We start from the raw sequence: 14,096 nt of genomic DNA on the forward strand, positions 1-14,096 counted from the left end.
GTGAAGCAGGTGAGCACTTGCTTCTTCAGAGCTCAGATTCTCCTTCCAGTATTTGGCTTGAAGGAATAAAAAGCAGACACCTGAAGTAGTGTTCAGGCAGCTGAGATGGATTTAGGATGTAAGATTTACTGAAAGGAATGCTGCTATGCTTCCATTTTGACCAGGCTTTTCTCAGGATGCCTCAGCCTGTCCTTGTGCTGTGGGAAATTATTTAAACACACAGGAAAAGCATGAGCTGAACTTTGAGTCTGTAGTAAACAGCAGAATCTTTTAAAAAGGATTGGTGGCTTTTCTTGTAGAGATTTCAAATGAAGGAGAACCCACCACATCCTTAAGTAAATTGTTTTGGTGGTTACTTACTCTGGTTTTATTTTGTCTATTTTTAACTTGCGACTGTTGGCTCTTTGCCTGCTTTTGCTGGCAAAAATAAGAGTCCTGCCTTCTCAAAAATCTTCTGCTTCTAAACCACGATTAAACCACTCTCTTAATCTTTGCTTCAGTAAACTATGTTGGCAGGGCTTCTCAATGACTTTGTGATGAGACCAGGGGTCATTTTTGGAGCTGTCACCCAATCCTTTATTTCCTAGCTGATTACTCTTTTGGAGGTACAGTATCTGGATGTGGATGCAGGCTTTCCATCAAATTGCATAAAAGAATGGTACCAATTTCCTGCTTTTGGACGATTCTTCTTTGTTTGTGAATCTTGTGATGATAATAATCCTTCAAGCCAAGAGAGAGGGAGCCAGTGGTCATTAAGGCTTTGGGATCATGCTAAAAGCCARTTCCAAGTTATTAGTGTCCAGGATAAAAGGCCAGTGTGGAAAGCATCACTTATATTTTGTCCCTGAGTTYACTACCCTGACATGAGTCAGTCCTTGAGATTATTTTAGGAAACTCCCTCCCTCCTTCCCATTTAGTTTATTTTATTGCTGTCTCCCTCAGGTYGTTGAGAAAAGCAGCAAATAATTTTGATTTAGGATTCCATTCCTGATAGAAAAACACAGAAGAATTTGTGCCTCTAAAGTTTGTAAGCCTTACTAGTTGACAATGTTTAATCAAATTAATACAATACAGGAGTCCACACTGTGCTAACTGGGGACAGATGCCTTCCAAAAGTCTGTCTTGTAAACACAGCCATCCTGATAAACCAAACCTATCAGATCATAAAAAGAGCTACTTCATCTGGCATTTAATTAAAAAGCTGTTCTGATTAGCATGAATTAATCTTCATTGTTTATTGAATGTTGTCTCTTTCACCTTTCCATTTCTTTTGTACAGGCCAGGTGGTCTGTGGATAATTTTTGCATTCTCTTACCTGTTACCTTTATCCCAGTCCTCTGAGCTTTCCCAGTATCCAAGAAATTRTTACAAATAAATATTAGCAACATTGAAGCTGCATTGCATAGGCTTGCATATTGTAAAACTAGACTTTAGTAAGAGGTGTTTGCAATAGAAAGTGTCTCTGTATTCAGACCAGCTGGAAACACATCCAGCTCCTGCCCAAATACGGCACAAATTGTGTATTCCAGGCATCAGGGCTTCCTGCCTTGTTATGAATGACTGTTTCTCCTTATTGAATCAGGTTGTCCAAGCTTCATCTGGTCCTAATTATATGCAAATACCCTCCTTTTGTCTTTTACTGCTCATCAGGCCTGTTGTCCTCATTACTGCTTCACTGCTTTTCACTGCAGGATTTCRCAGAGGCCAAGCAATTAATAGGGTTCAAGGCTCTAGGTGGTTTGGAAGCTGCTGTCACAGTGTTAAATACTCCACAGGCATTCGGAAATGGTTCCTGGAGATGCTGGGGAGGTTTGGATCACTCTGGCTGTGAGAATGGAGTAGACTGAGGGATACTGAGGACCTTAAGGGCACCTTATTTCTTCTGGTTCCTGATCAGTGGCCACATTACTGAGGAATTGTGGTCCTGAGATTCAGGTCTGCATGGCACGACTCAGTGTTGGGTGTTGAAAAGGAGCAGGGTAAGGTTTACATCGATGGCTGACAGTGGARCAGCATAAAGGGTGCTCACAAGGCTTGTCCCTTTTCCCAAAGCATCTTTGGGGTGCTGGTGGAGGTGCCAGGTGCTTGGTGGAGATGGAGATCACAGGAAGTTGGAGAAGTCACTTCCATGCTGCAGCCTTTGGCTCTGGGTGCAACCCAGGAGCAGGGAGGGAGAAAGTTGCTCCCAACTCCTAGAAGGTAAAACAGAGACTCTCCCAGACAGGGAGGTGTGGAGTCAGCCTGRGAGGTGTTTGTGAACTGCTCAGTGTTAACATGGATTTCATGGAGCTGTCATTAGGATGTGAGAGGATGCCTCTGTTGCAGTGAGGTGTGACTGGGTCAGCAATTGTAGTTAAATCCCAGAGTCTTCAGCTAAACCAGAGGTGCAATTGCAGCTGAGGCAACCTGAAGCTGAGCCACCAGGAGATGTTGGTGGATGCAGGCTTATGGGATGGTTTTCCTAAAACTCAGATCCTTAGGTGGCTTCCAGATGCAACCATGGCATATGTATTGCTGGGGAATATGTTCTTGGGTTTGTACTGGTTTGTGTTTTTTGGAAGGAATTATCTCAGACTACTGGTGCTGGAAGTTTTTAAGTGCTAAAGAAATTGGGGGACACAAACATTTCTAATGGAGAGCCTAACTGGCACAGATCAATGGTGATGTCTGGTAGTTCGAGCTGGTACCTCAAAACAGGGATCACGGACAAAGAAACCCCTGGGATCCCTCATGCCAAGAGGACACAAGAAGAATCCAAGAGCAGTATTAGGGTCTGGATTCTCCTTCCTCTTCATTGTTTCACTGTTTGGTTACCAAGTGGTTGCCAGGTGATTGTTTCCACACTGGCCTGGTGGGTTTCTGTGGGGGTTTTGGTGGGTTCTGCAATGGTTGTTACAGTTCACAGACCGTGATCTATGGGCTGTCCAGTCCAGCTATTGATCTTTAAATAATATTTAAGCTGCAGCTTTGTCTGTTCTAACTGTTATTAATGATCAGATTGTTACCCACAAAGTTTGCTACAATCCACCTTTGCTATTTTTAATTATGAGATTATTGGTGGCAGGTTTCACTACAACCCATCTTAGATTTATAAGACAGAGCTGTGTAGTTCAGATGAAGTTCAGTTTATGGCCTAATAATTGCAGCTACTTATGTCAAGCTATTCAAATAATATCCAATTTTTAACACCAGGAGTTTAGATGTGTTTCTCCCCTCTTAGATTATATATWGAAGGAGAACAGATCTGTGAGGCTTTAGATTAGTTTTAGGTTTGTTTGATTGATTTTTGTATGGCCTTTTGAAGAGCCYGCCAGAATCTGACCACTGTAGCTTTGGCAGGTAGAGTTCAGAGCTGTTTCAAAGTAGGTTTTTGCATAGCTGTTCTCATGCACACTGGAACAAGTYGTACAGGGAGATACTGGGAATGGAAACTTTTCATGAATGGAACATCCTTGGGGCTTGATGTAGGTGCCAGTAAATCTCTTTGATGGATCCGTTCTCTCCTCCCCAGGTGCACTGTAACAACATGTTTTCCAAGGGGGTGAAGATTTTCCAGAGGGTGGAGTGCCTGTTCAAACCCCGCCTGATCGCGGACTGGGAGCCCGAGCCCGTGGGGGTGGCCACGGTGCTGGATGACAAAAACCCCAGCGCCAGGTTTGTGACCGTCCCCCTCCAGCAGCGCGTGGGCAAGGCCATCCTCTGCCGCTTCTACTTCGCYGACACCTGGATGATGATGAGCGAGATCTCCTTCCAGTCAGGTGGGYGTTCCTGCAGTCAGGAATAGCACAGGAGCAGAAGAGCTGGCGTGGAGTGTGGGACATGTGGGGCACTGTGGGCAGCACAGTGGGAGGGAGGAGCGGTGCAGGCACCAGGAGGGCAGCGCAGGGCTGGAGGATCCAGCCTGCAGTGGGTGCTTTCCAGGCTGACACTGATGCACGTGTGAAGAAGMACCAGCAGAGCAAGCAAAACTTGGKCTGTCGAGCAGTTGTTCATTTTGAGACAGATYACAGAATATCCTGAGCTGGAAGGGACCCACCAGGATYRTGGAGTCCAACCCCTGTCCCTGCCCAGACCCCCCAACAGCCCCACCCTGTCCATCCCTGGCAGCGCTGTCCAAACGCTCCTGGAGCTCTGGCAGCCTCGGGGCCGGGACCATTCCCTGGGGAGCCTGGGCAGTGCCAGCACCCTCTGRATGAAAAGCTTTTTCCTGGTATCCAACTTTGACCCTCYCCTGACACAGCTCCAGCTGTGTCTTTGAATACTGTTTCTGGTCACCAGAGTGAAGGGATCAGTACCTGCCCCTCCACTTCCCCAGTTACCTGCTGATTATGAGGCTGATTTTGGCTTTTCTTTACCAAGTATTTTTTTCTTAATAATGCAAGAATATCTAGAGATGATGAGAACAAGTTTAGCAGATTATTAAAAAACAGAGGCTGACTTTTCCTCAAGTCTTTGACTAGTCCTCTAGTCATTTTGACTATGATGCAGAAGTCAATGCCATGAGGTGCTTTAATAGGCTCTGGAGGGAAAAGGACAAGAGCCTTGGGGAAAACCACCAGGACTGGCAGGATCTGGCTGTAGCTTTCTACTTCAAAGTCTCTGATCAGCTGAGGAAGGAATGCTCTGGTGCTGTTTGTTGCTCGCCTTGGAGTCAGCAGCCCCTCCTGTTCCTGACCTGCTGCCTGGACCCCATCCCTCCTTCTGGGATTGGGATTGCAGGGACTGTTGTTGAGGACAGAGAGGTTTTGTTGGGCTGACACATTCCCTTTCCCTTTCCTTCCACAGACATGGAGAGTGTGAATCCCAGTTTCGTCACGGTAGCCACAAGCACGACCGATCTCCTGGAAACGGAGTACAACGTTACTGAGGGCACCTGGGGTAAGGCYCATGGCCATGCTGAGGCTCAGGTGTTGGGGAATTTCACAGGAACATCCCAGTTATCGTGGCCTTTCTCTTCATTTCTGGGGATGGCCTGGTCAGTGCCTCATGTGACAGTCCCTTTGTCCCCTCAGCTGGCCAGGGCTGCCGCTGAGCATGGGCTGCAGGTTGAAACTCTGAGCTCTGGGCTCAGTGAAACTCTGAGCACTGCCTGCTCTAGGGTGGATCAACTGCAGGGATCTGCTCTGCTAAGAGCAATCTTGGATTGCACAAATTCTCTGCACAATTCTTAGTTCTGTAAGCCTCCAAAATGAGCATTTCTGATAAGAGCAAAATGTGAACACAGCTGCTGTTAATGCTCAGGGAGCTGCCCAAGATCTTTTCTGTACCAGGCCTGTAGGAAGTTGGCCAGCACAGAAAACCTCTGCTGCTTTAACTCTGGATTCTCCTCCTCTGTGATTGCAGGAACCACATCTTCTGTAACCAGCACCTGGATAGGAGAGAAGGCAGATGACTCTAACACCTCCATCCTCGTGGGCTGCCTGGTGGCTATTATTCTGCTGCTCCTGCTGATCATAATCATCATTCTTTGGAAGCAATATGTTCAAAAAAGGTTGGAAAAGGTAAARCAATGGGGCTATTTTGCAGACCCAAGTTCAGAACTAATCATTAACCCTAGTGAGCTCAGAACTATGTGGAAAGCACAGGGTTTCCCTAAAGCTGCTCTCACAGCAGGAGARGATGCCAGCCCTATCCAAGATATTACTGGAAGCTGCTGTGGTTGCAGCCAAGGCATTACTTAACAACTGAGCATCTCCTGAGTATTTTGTTGTTTTTTTTTCCTGTCTTCTCTGCAGGCCCCACGTCGAATCCTGGAGGAGGACGCCACTGTTCGCCTCTCCTTCTACAGCTACACCATTGCCAACAATCAGACCCAGATCCACCAGTCAAAYCCCACTTATGAGCGTGCTTTCCCACTGGATTTGGAATATCACCAGCCAGCTACACTGCTCCAGAAGCTTCCAGAGCTCTCCCAGAGTGCAGAGGATTCAGGTAACATCTCCAGAAGTTGCATTTATTCTTTACTATTTCTGTCAGATTGTAAAACGTGCCACTTGYCAGTGTCTAAGTTACCACCTTTACCTTCTGTGGAATGCAATAACCCAGGAACCTCAGGCAGTATTGTGGGRCACTGGCACTTTTTTGGCATGGAACTGTGACAGCTGGAGCAGCAGTCCCAYTAGAGAGGGGTGGCCTTTCATTGTTTTATTTGAAGGCTGTTGATGTATTGCTCAGGTAATCATCTTTTAGCAGCTGGTTTGGGCAGTCAGAGCAATCACACAGCGTTTGAGCCTGCTGCACTCTTGGAGAAGACCTTTAGTGCCTTTTTCTGCAGTGAATTTTTGAAATTCCTGTAGAAAAATCAGAAGGGAATAGAACAGGGAATTGTCTGTGGTGTCCTGGCTTCCAGCCCCCGGGGAGCTTTTGGACCCACACAGAAGGGAATGTTTCCAGCAATGTTTTGTGTTCAGAGAAGGCAGTGCTGAGCAGTGAATGGAAGGGCTATGCTGCATTCCTCACACTGACAGGTTGCTAAGATCCAGCATTATTCTACACAGGGAGACTGATGGGATTGAGCCAGGGTGTGAACTTGAGGCAGAACAAATGTTCTGTGTAATACTGACCCTACAGAGAGTTAATTCTAAGGCATTATCCCATATTTATGTGAATAAGCTGTGAGAGGGAGAGGAGTTTGCTACCAGAGTGCATGGGAAATGGAAGCCTCAATAAGTTCTTGTTGCAGGAGGGAACCCAGAGCAAGTTTGACGTTGCAAACAACATCCCTGCGTCAGGTAATGGGATCTGATTGTACTYAGGATGAATCAGAAACAGAAAATCACCTCAGCCTCGCCTCCCTGTCTGGACAAGAACCGTAGCTCTCATGACTGGCTGGAACAGGCTGTGTTGGGCAGGAATTTGCTGGCAGCTCATGGCTTGCTCTGGCTGAAGCCCTAATTAGAGCAAAGCAGTGCCTCAGTRCAGGGCAGCAGAATTCCCAGAGCTCTGTGGGACTGGGAGGAGAGGGTCTGGGACTTACTGGTTCTGAGGGAGTCAGAGTGTCACTCACCTGTCCTTGGCTCCCCTCAGTGTGCAGCGGGGACTACGCTGAGCCCGACCTGACAAAGTCCACCCCTCACCAAGGCTTCCAGAACAACGTTCCCCACTACGCTGAGACRGACATCGTGCACCTGCAGGGTGTCACTGGCAACAACATGTAYGCAGTGCCAGCACTCACCGTGGACTCCCTCACCAAAAAGGACATCTCTGTGGGGGAGTTCCCCCGGCAGCAGCTGCGCCTCAAGGAGAAGCTGGGGGAAGGACAGTTTGGAGAGGTACAGCCATTCTCTTTGGCTTTTGCTCCAGCACAAAGGAAGTGCCTGGCAGGGATGAAACTGAGGGTTCTGCATTCCCATCTTTCAGTTCAATCTGTGCTTGCCTGATGTCCCCTGGCTGAGCCACACAGAAGGCTCTGCTGGGTACCACAGGGCTCTTTCTCAACAGATAAACTTGGCAAACTTTTTCTGTTGTGGGAATTCACACTTTCAAGTGTWCCATGGACATCTCAAATGTGATGGCTGCCACCCACCTTTAGGCTTGTGGGTTTGAACACTCTCCACAGTGCAGCTAACACTGATCCTTGCTGTAAAAACAGCTTTCCCATGCCCATTTGGAGGTTTTGGGGGTGCCCTGCACAGTGACCCAAGGAAAAGCAGACATTTCTGTGGTGCCTGTGGCACCCTCATATTTTTCTGGCCTTGCTGCCTGCTCAAGCCCCAGTTTGTCAGCAGCCTCAGGCAGAATGATGCACACATCTGTCATYTGCCAAGCTTTCCCTTTGCTCCTTGAGTTCCTTTCATGCTGTGAATGTTTTCACCTTGCCTTTTCTTCTCTCCCTGCTTCATTTTCACACCATCTGTAGCTCCATCCTGAGCAATTCTTTCCCTCTCCTGCTCTCACTTTTCCACTGGTTTTTTTTTTCTTCCCAGCTTTTTTTTTCACTCACAGCCTGAAATTCTGCCTATTTTGGCAAGCACAGCCCTTTACTGACTGCCTCCTTCTCTGTGATGTGTCCACCTTTGTGGTTCCTCCTTTCTCACCACCCACCTTCCCTACCCCAGCCCTTTCCCTGTCCCTTCACTTTCCCTCTGGCTCACTCTGTGTGCTGGGAAGGTGCTGACATCCTCAGCCTCCTCTGGCTGTCCCTGTAGCCCTTCMTGCTCTTGCTGGATCCTGTTCTGTGCTCCAAAAGCATGACACACAATTATTTTCTCATTGTTTTTCTTCTGGTTTCTCCTTTCCTCTCATCCCTGTTGTCCTAGTAACTGCAATAACTCCTCCATTGTGTTGATGGGAGATTTGCTCCCCAAGGAAAATGGGGATGAATCCAGAGCCTGCTCCTTTCCTTGTATCACAGACTCTTTTGCAAATGGGCTGCACCACATTTTCCTGTCTCTCCTTCTCACCTCCTTACTCTTTACCAAACTGGTCACCATGTGCTCTGCTGTTCTGGCTCTGTGTTTCCTAGAAACAGGGCTCACTGCTTCTTTCAGCTCTCCACTCTTCCTTTCAGTCTTCCTTGCTCCCAGCCACCCCTCCCTGGTGACACATCACCTCAGAATTCCCTGTGCTTGGTGCTGTGGCCCTTCCCTGTCCCAGAACTCATGAGTGCCCTGTCCCCACAGCAGATTCATTCCCTGTGGAACCACAGCAGCATCTTTGTGCCTCTGTTCCCGTTCTGCGGGTTTGTCCCATTTTCTCTGCTGTCTCATTTTTCTCCTCGCCATGCTTGACAGAAGTTCTTGCTGCTCTCTTCATACAAAATTCATCATGGCCCCATTATATTCCCCTCACTGCTGAAAGTCTTTGACTGACACATCCAGTCTGCTCCCCTTTTCCAGTCCTTTTTCCTATCAACACTCTCAGGTCTGTCTGCTTTCCCCACCCAGTTCTCCATTTGGGGGTACATTCTGGTACTTCTTAAGCAAGTGTCTGGTCACCCTTTCTTCTGGCAGTAATTTTATGTTTTTAATAATGAATTTATTGGAAGAAATTGGGAATTGTGTGTAGTCATTAGAGTATTTATCTATTTGTCTCTGGATATATGCACAGGTGAGGTGTTCCTATCAGGGACATATGTGCACCTTTTCTCCTTTTTTTCCTCTGGAATGAGAGGATTTTGGATAACTGGCTACAGTTCCTGGATGTTCCTCAGTGAAGTCTGAGCAATGCCTCAAGCCAGGCCCCAGGATGGTTCTGGACTTGTGTGTGGTGCTTTAGTGCAGAGCAGACACACTCAGGCTCAGGGCCTTGCTGACCATCCCCAGTAGGTGCTGGGTGAACTGGGCTGCTCAGGCTGCTGCTCCAGTCCAACAAACCCTGTGTGCTGGGCACACACCTGGCTTTGGTCCCTGTGTGCTCCTCTGCCATGGACTACATCCACTTTGTCAGGATCTAGGGCTCACCCATGGGATTTCTAGTCACAATTGTGTCCCTTCATTGGATCATTCACTTGTTCATTCCGCCAGCAGTGACCATCCAGTGACCTCACTGTGATGTTGTTTTCCCTTGGTTTTTTTTGCTTGTGTGTGCTCTTACAGCTGCCTCTGCCTTCTGCCCTGCAGGTGCACCTCTGTGAAGCTGATGGCCTGCTGGAATTCCTGGGAGTYTCATCCTCAGAATTCACTCACCAGCCGGTTCTCGTAGCAGTGAAAATGCTCAGATCAGATGTCAATAAAACAGCCAGGTGAGTGCACCTGCAATGCCAACCAGCTGGGGAGGAAAGCAAATACTCCCCAGGCCCAGGTTAACCCTGGGAGCTCTGGGAGTGTTGTGTGTCTGTGCTGAATGTTCCATGTGCTCATGGAAGGAGCAGGATGCAGCAGGGAGTGGGGGATAGGGAAAACTGCAATGTCAGACTGCAGTGCTGCATTAATCCTGAGTGCTGGGAAAGGTCAGTGCTGAACATGAGCTCAGAACCAGTTTCACACCTGTGTGTGCAAAGTGTTGATGGTTCTGAAATGAGAACACACCCCTTGTGCTGTCCTTAGAGGAACACTTTAGGATTCAGAGGTGTTTTCTGTTTTGCAAGGAATGATTTCCTGAAGGAGATCAAGATCATGTCGCGGCTGAAGAACCCCAACATCATCCGGCTGCTGGGCGTGTGCGTGCGGGAYGACCCCCTGTGCATGATCACAGAGTACATGGAGAATGGGGACCTCAACCAGTTCCTGTCCCACAGGGAGATCTACAGCAAGTTTGCCATCTCAAACAATATCCCCTGTGTCACGTAAGAGAAGCTGCCTGTCTTTTTGGGGTGAATCAGCAATACAGAGCTGCCAGTTTTATCTGCTGTGCCTTCCCAGCTGACCTTCCACATGAGCACTGGTCCAGCTTGGTGTGGGGTTGTCCCTGACTGAGCAGTTCTGGTCTCAGGGACCATCTCAGATGTATTTATTGAGGTGACCATCTGTTTGTGTTAGTGGGCTTGCATCAAATATTTCATTAGTATGAAAACAATTGCATTGTAGCAAGAATTTTGGGATGAAAATCAAGAATGTCTCTTAGGCTTTTAAGAAGGTTCTTATGTTCTCTGGTGTCCAAAAAATATTACATTGAGAGGAGCTGAGTGTGGGACTTCACTAAGGAAAAAAYTTCATCAGCCAACAGAAGGAGAATATTTGGCAAAGAAAACTGCTTTTTGTCAGGAGTGGCTCTTGTCTCCCTCCTCAATGGAAGGATTAAATCTGACATAAAAGCCTCTTTGCTATTGCAGCAATGTTTTCCTCAGAAAGGACTGATACATTGTGTTTGATAAAGAGCCCTGCACTGACCAGAAGCTGCAGCATTCACAGCTGAGCCACAATCCCAGAGGATTCCATGGATTCATCATTCAGGCACAAGGCAGGCAGGCAGAGCCAGCTCTGATGTGCTGGACAGGAGGTGGCTGGGTCTTACCACAGCCAGACAACTCCAGCCTTGCTGCCAGGACTGGTCAGTGRTCCTGTCAGGAGTGTTAACCTGGTGTCCTGCACTCTGGAGCTGTAGGAGGAGAGAGGATTTGCATCTGAGTAAARTTATATTCCAGCTCTCTCCAGTTTCCTGCCCTTTCTGCAMATCTGAAACCTCATTCACYTTTAGAATTTTATCTTTTTTTTTTCCTGGCCAAAGCCTCAAAATGTTCTTTCTTCTTTATCTGCTCTTCACTTCTCRTCTAACTTCAACACTGTCACTCACATTGTTCCTCCCTGGTTTCCATTACTCAGCTCCACCTCTAGTTTTTCACTGTCTCCCACGGCTCCTTCAGCCTCTCCTTTTGTCCCCCAGGCAGATAGAGTGTCACAGTGAGGCAGCTCTGGTAGCTGGCTGCAGGGGGTTGTTTCCTGGCAGTGAAATGCCCCTGTCAAAGGGGCAGCTTGGCTCTGCTGGTGCCTCGGGGGCTCTGGTGGATGTGACAAGGTCCAGCCACCCCTCCTGTCTCCCACACCCAGGATCTGGTGCAGCAGAGAGGGTGACCAGTGCTTTCCTGCAGGTGGATCACACATTCTTAACTCCTTGTGGCTCTTTAGTATTTGAAATGCATCTCCCTGCTGTCTCTGGCTGTCTGGTCACAGAATCATTTAGGTTGGAAAAGTCTTCTAAGTTCATTGATATTCTCCCASCACTGCCAAAGCCACCATGTCCCCWRAGTGGCACATCCACACAGCTTTTAAATCCCTCCAGGAATGGTGASTCCAGCACTGTCCTGGCAGCTGTGCCAAGGCCTGACAACCATTTTGGTGAAGAAATYTTCCCAATATCCAACCTMAACTGCCCTGGCACAACTCAAGGCAGTTTTCTCTCATCCTGTACCTGTTCCYTGGGAGCAGARTCTGACCCTCCCCTGGCTGCCCCYTCCTGTCAGGGAGTTGTGCAGAGCCACAAGGTCCCCCCAGAGCCTCCTTTGCTCCAGGCTGAGCCCCCCAGYKGCWTCTCCACCAGCTTTACTGCYCTTCCAAAGCAGCTCTGCTCCTCTGCCTTTGGGGTGCTGCCTTGAGGCACCGTGATGACCCTGCTGAGGAGTTTGTCCCATCCTGTCCCATCCTGTCCCATCCTGTCCCTCTGCTCATGGAGCCTGTGGAGCTGTCTGAGCAGGGAGCCAGGAGCCAAGAGGAAGCTGCTGATGGGAGCTGCCAGGGTTCAGGTGGGACAGGAAAGATGGGGCTGCTCAGATGGGAGGAGCAGTCCCTGGTAGGGAGGGAACCACAGCTGAGCAGGGGAAGGGAAAACCCAGGATCCTGGGGCTGTGCCCATCCCTGTGCCACAGCAGCCAGGAACAGGGTACAGGGGATGCCCAAATTCCTGCTCTGGGGCCACAACAGCCCCACTCTGATCAGAGGGGACATGGAGCTGACTGTGGGACTGGGCCAGCTGTCACCCAGCTGGATGATGGTGATGGTCACCATGCTGAGGTGGACCAACCCTCCTGTCAGGGCTCTTCTGGACCATGGGGCTGCCACCAAATGGCCCCAGAGACAGTGATGGCTCAGCTGCTGATGAGAAGGGATGGACTGCATCTGTTATCAGTGGGTGCATTACAGCAATGTCATTCAGATAACAGGGATTTTCCTTAGTGTGCCTTAAGGGAGATTCTAAAATGTAAGAAGAGAGACTTGTTAGGCAGAGAGGGACAGGACACAAGGAATGGCTTCCCAGTGCCAGAGGGCAGGGATGGATGGGATATTGGGAAGGAATTKTYCCCTGKGAGGGTGRGCAGGCCCTGGCACAGGGTGCCCAGAGAAGCTGTGGCTGCCCCTGGATCCCTGGCAGTGCCCAAGGCCAGGCTGGACATTGGGGCTGGGAGCAGCCTGGGACAGTGGAAGATGTCCCTACCCATGACAGGGACTGGAAGAGGGTGAGATGATCTTAAAAGATCCTTTCCAACCCAAATTATTCTGTGATTTCGTGATTATCTCCTTCTCTTTGTGTTTTGGTAACAAAGACCTGTTTTTCTGACCCTTATTGGAAAAATACAGACTGTGAGCAATTTATCAGATGTGTTWTGATGAGCACTTGGCCATGTGAAGCATTTGAGTATCTACAGTGGGAAAGAGGCTGAGCAGCGCAGAGCAATAGAGTGGGAAGGATGCTGAGAGTCTGATGGCCCAAATTCCCTCTGTGTATSCTGCAGCTTTATTAATTCTACCTTCATTTAGCTAATGGAGGAATTAAAATTAAATTAGATGGAAAACACATCTGTTTCTATTTTCAGTAATGTTTAGCATATCTAAAACTAAGTAAACTCTCTTTAATGTGAAGTGACACACTTATGTTAATACAAGCATTCARGAGTGGTGCTGTTTGACATACCAGGCTAAGTGATTTCTAAGATATGAGATTCTGAGCTTAATTTTTCATGTCTCTCTGCAAAAAGTTGGTGCTTTGATGCATGAACTCTTTGAAAATCTCGAGATTAGTGTTTGATATTGAAAAAAATAGAAGTAAATCTAAAGGATGTCAGATTGTAGAGGCCTGAATTTCAAGGACAGCCTGTCTGTTCCTGCTTAGTCAGCTTGGGAGCCCGGCTGTTCCTGCCCTGGAACAAGACAGTTTAGTTCCACTGTTATGGCAGARAATAAAACAACAGGTCACTGACACATCACATGCAATAAAGTCTTGAGTGTGGGGAACTCTGCTGATTTTCCTGTGTCCTGTTTCCCCTTCTCTGCAGCCACTCCAACCTGCTGTACATGGCCACCCAGATCGCCTCGGGGATGAAGTACCTGGCATCCCTCAACTTCGTGCACAGGGACCTGGCCACTCGCAACTGCCTGGTGGGCAACAACCACACCATCAAGATTGCAGAYTTTGGCATGAGCAGGAACCTTTACAGTGGGGATTACTACAGGATCCAGGGGAGAGCCGTGCTGCCCATCCGCTGGATGGCCTGGGAGAGCATCCTCCTGGTAGGGACTGGGTAAAACCAACTCCCTTCCCCCATTTACATGTCACCCCTGAAGCAGTGACACACCTTTGTGACAGCCCTTGCAGCAGCAATATCTGTGCTGCACAGGGTCCCTGGTGAGAAATCCACTGGGCTGTGTTAGACATAACTCATATCCTGGCAAAGGAGCAGGAAAACACAGCAGGTCATGGAGTGGTTTGGGTTGGAAGGGACCTTA

At 48.4% G+C, this 14,096-nt stretch overlaps 1 protein-coding gene across 3 annotated transcripts in view; it reads left to right on the plus strand.

Annotated features, from left to right (window-relative positions):
- Nucleotides 1-14,096, plus strand: part of LOC130580700 (discoidin domain-containing receptor 2-like) — a 56,974-nt gene that overhangs the window by 37,363 nt on the left and 5,515 nt on the right. For all 3 annotated transcript variants that reach the window (XM_057378355.1, XM_057378353.1, XM_057378354.1), the window contains exons 8-15: nt 3,512-3,758; nt 4,786-4,878; nt 5,344-5,501; nt 5,736-5,931; nt 7,027-7,271; nt 9,561-9,682; nt 10,028-10,225; nt 13,646-13,880. In XM_057378355.1, the coding sequence (XP_057234338.1) occupies nt 3,512-3,758; nt 4,786-4,878; nt 5,344-5,501; nt 5,736-5,931; nt 7,027-7,271; nt 9,561-9,682; nt 10,028-10,225; nt 13,646-13,880 (1,494 nt within the window). The remainder of the gene's footprint in view (nt 1-3,511; nt 3,759-4,785; nt 4,879-5,343; nt 5,502-5,735; nt 5,932-7,026; nt 7,272-9,560; nt 9,683-10,027; nt 10,226-13,645; nt 13,881-14,096) is intronic.

The sequence above is a fragment of the Malurus melanocephalus genome, unplaced genomic scaffold, assembly GCF_030028575.1.
Source record: "Malurus melanocephalus ecotype Western Australia unplaced genomic scaffold, MMel_1.1 scaffold_355, whole genome shotgun sequence".
NCBI lineage: Eukaryota > Metazoa > Chordata > Aves > Passeriformes > Maluridae > Malurus > Malurus melanocephalus.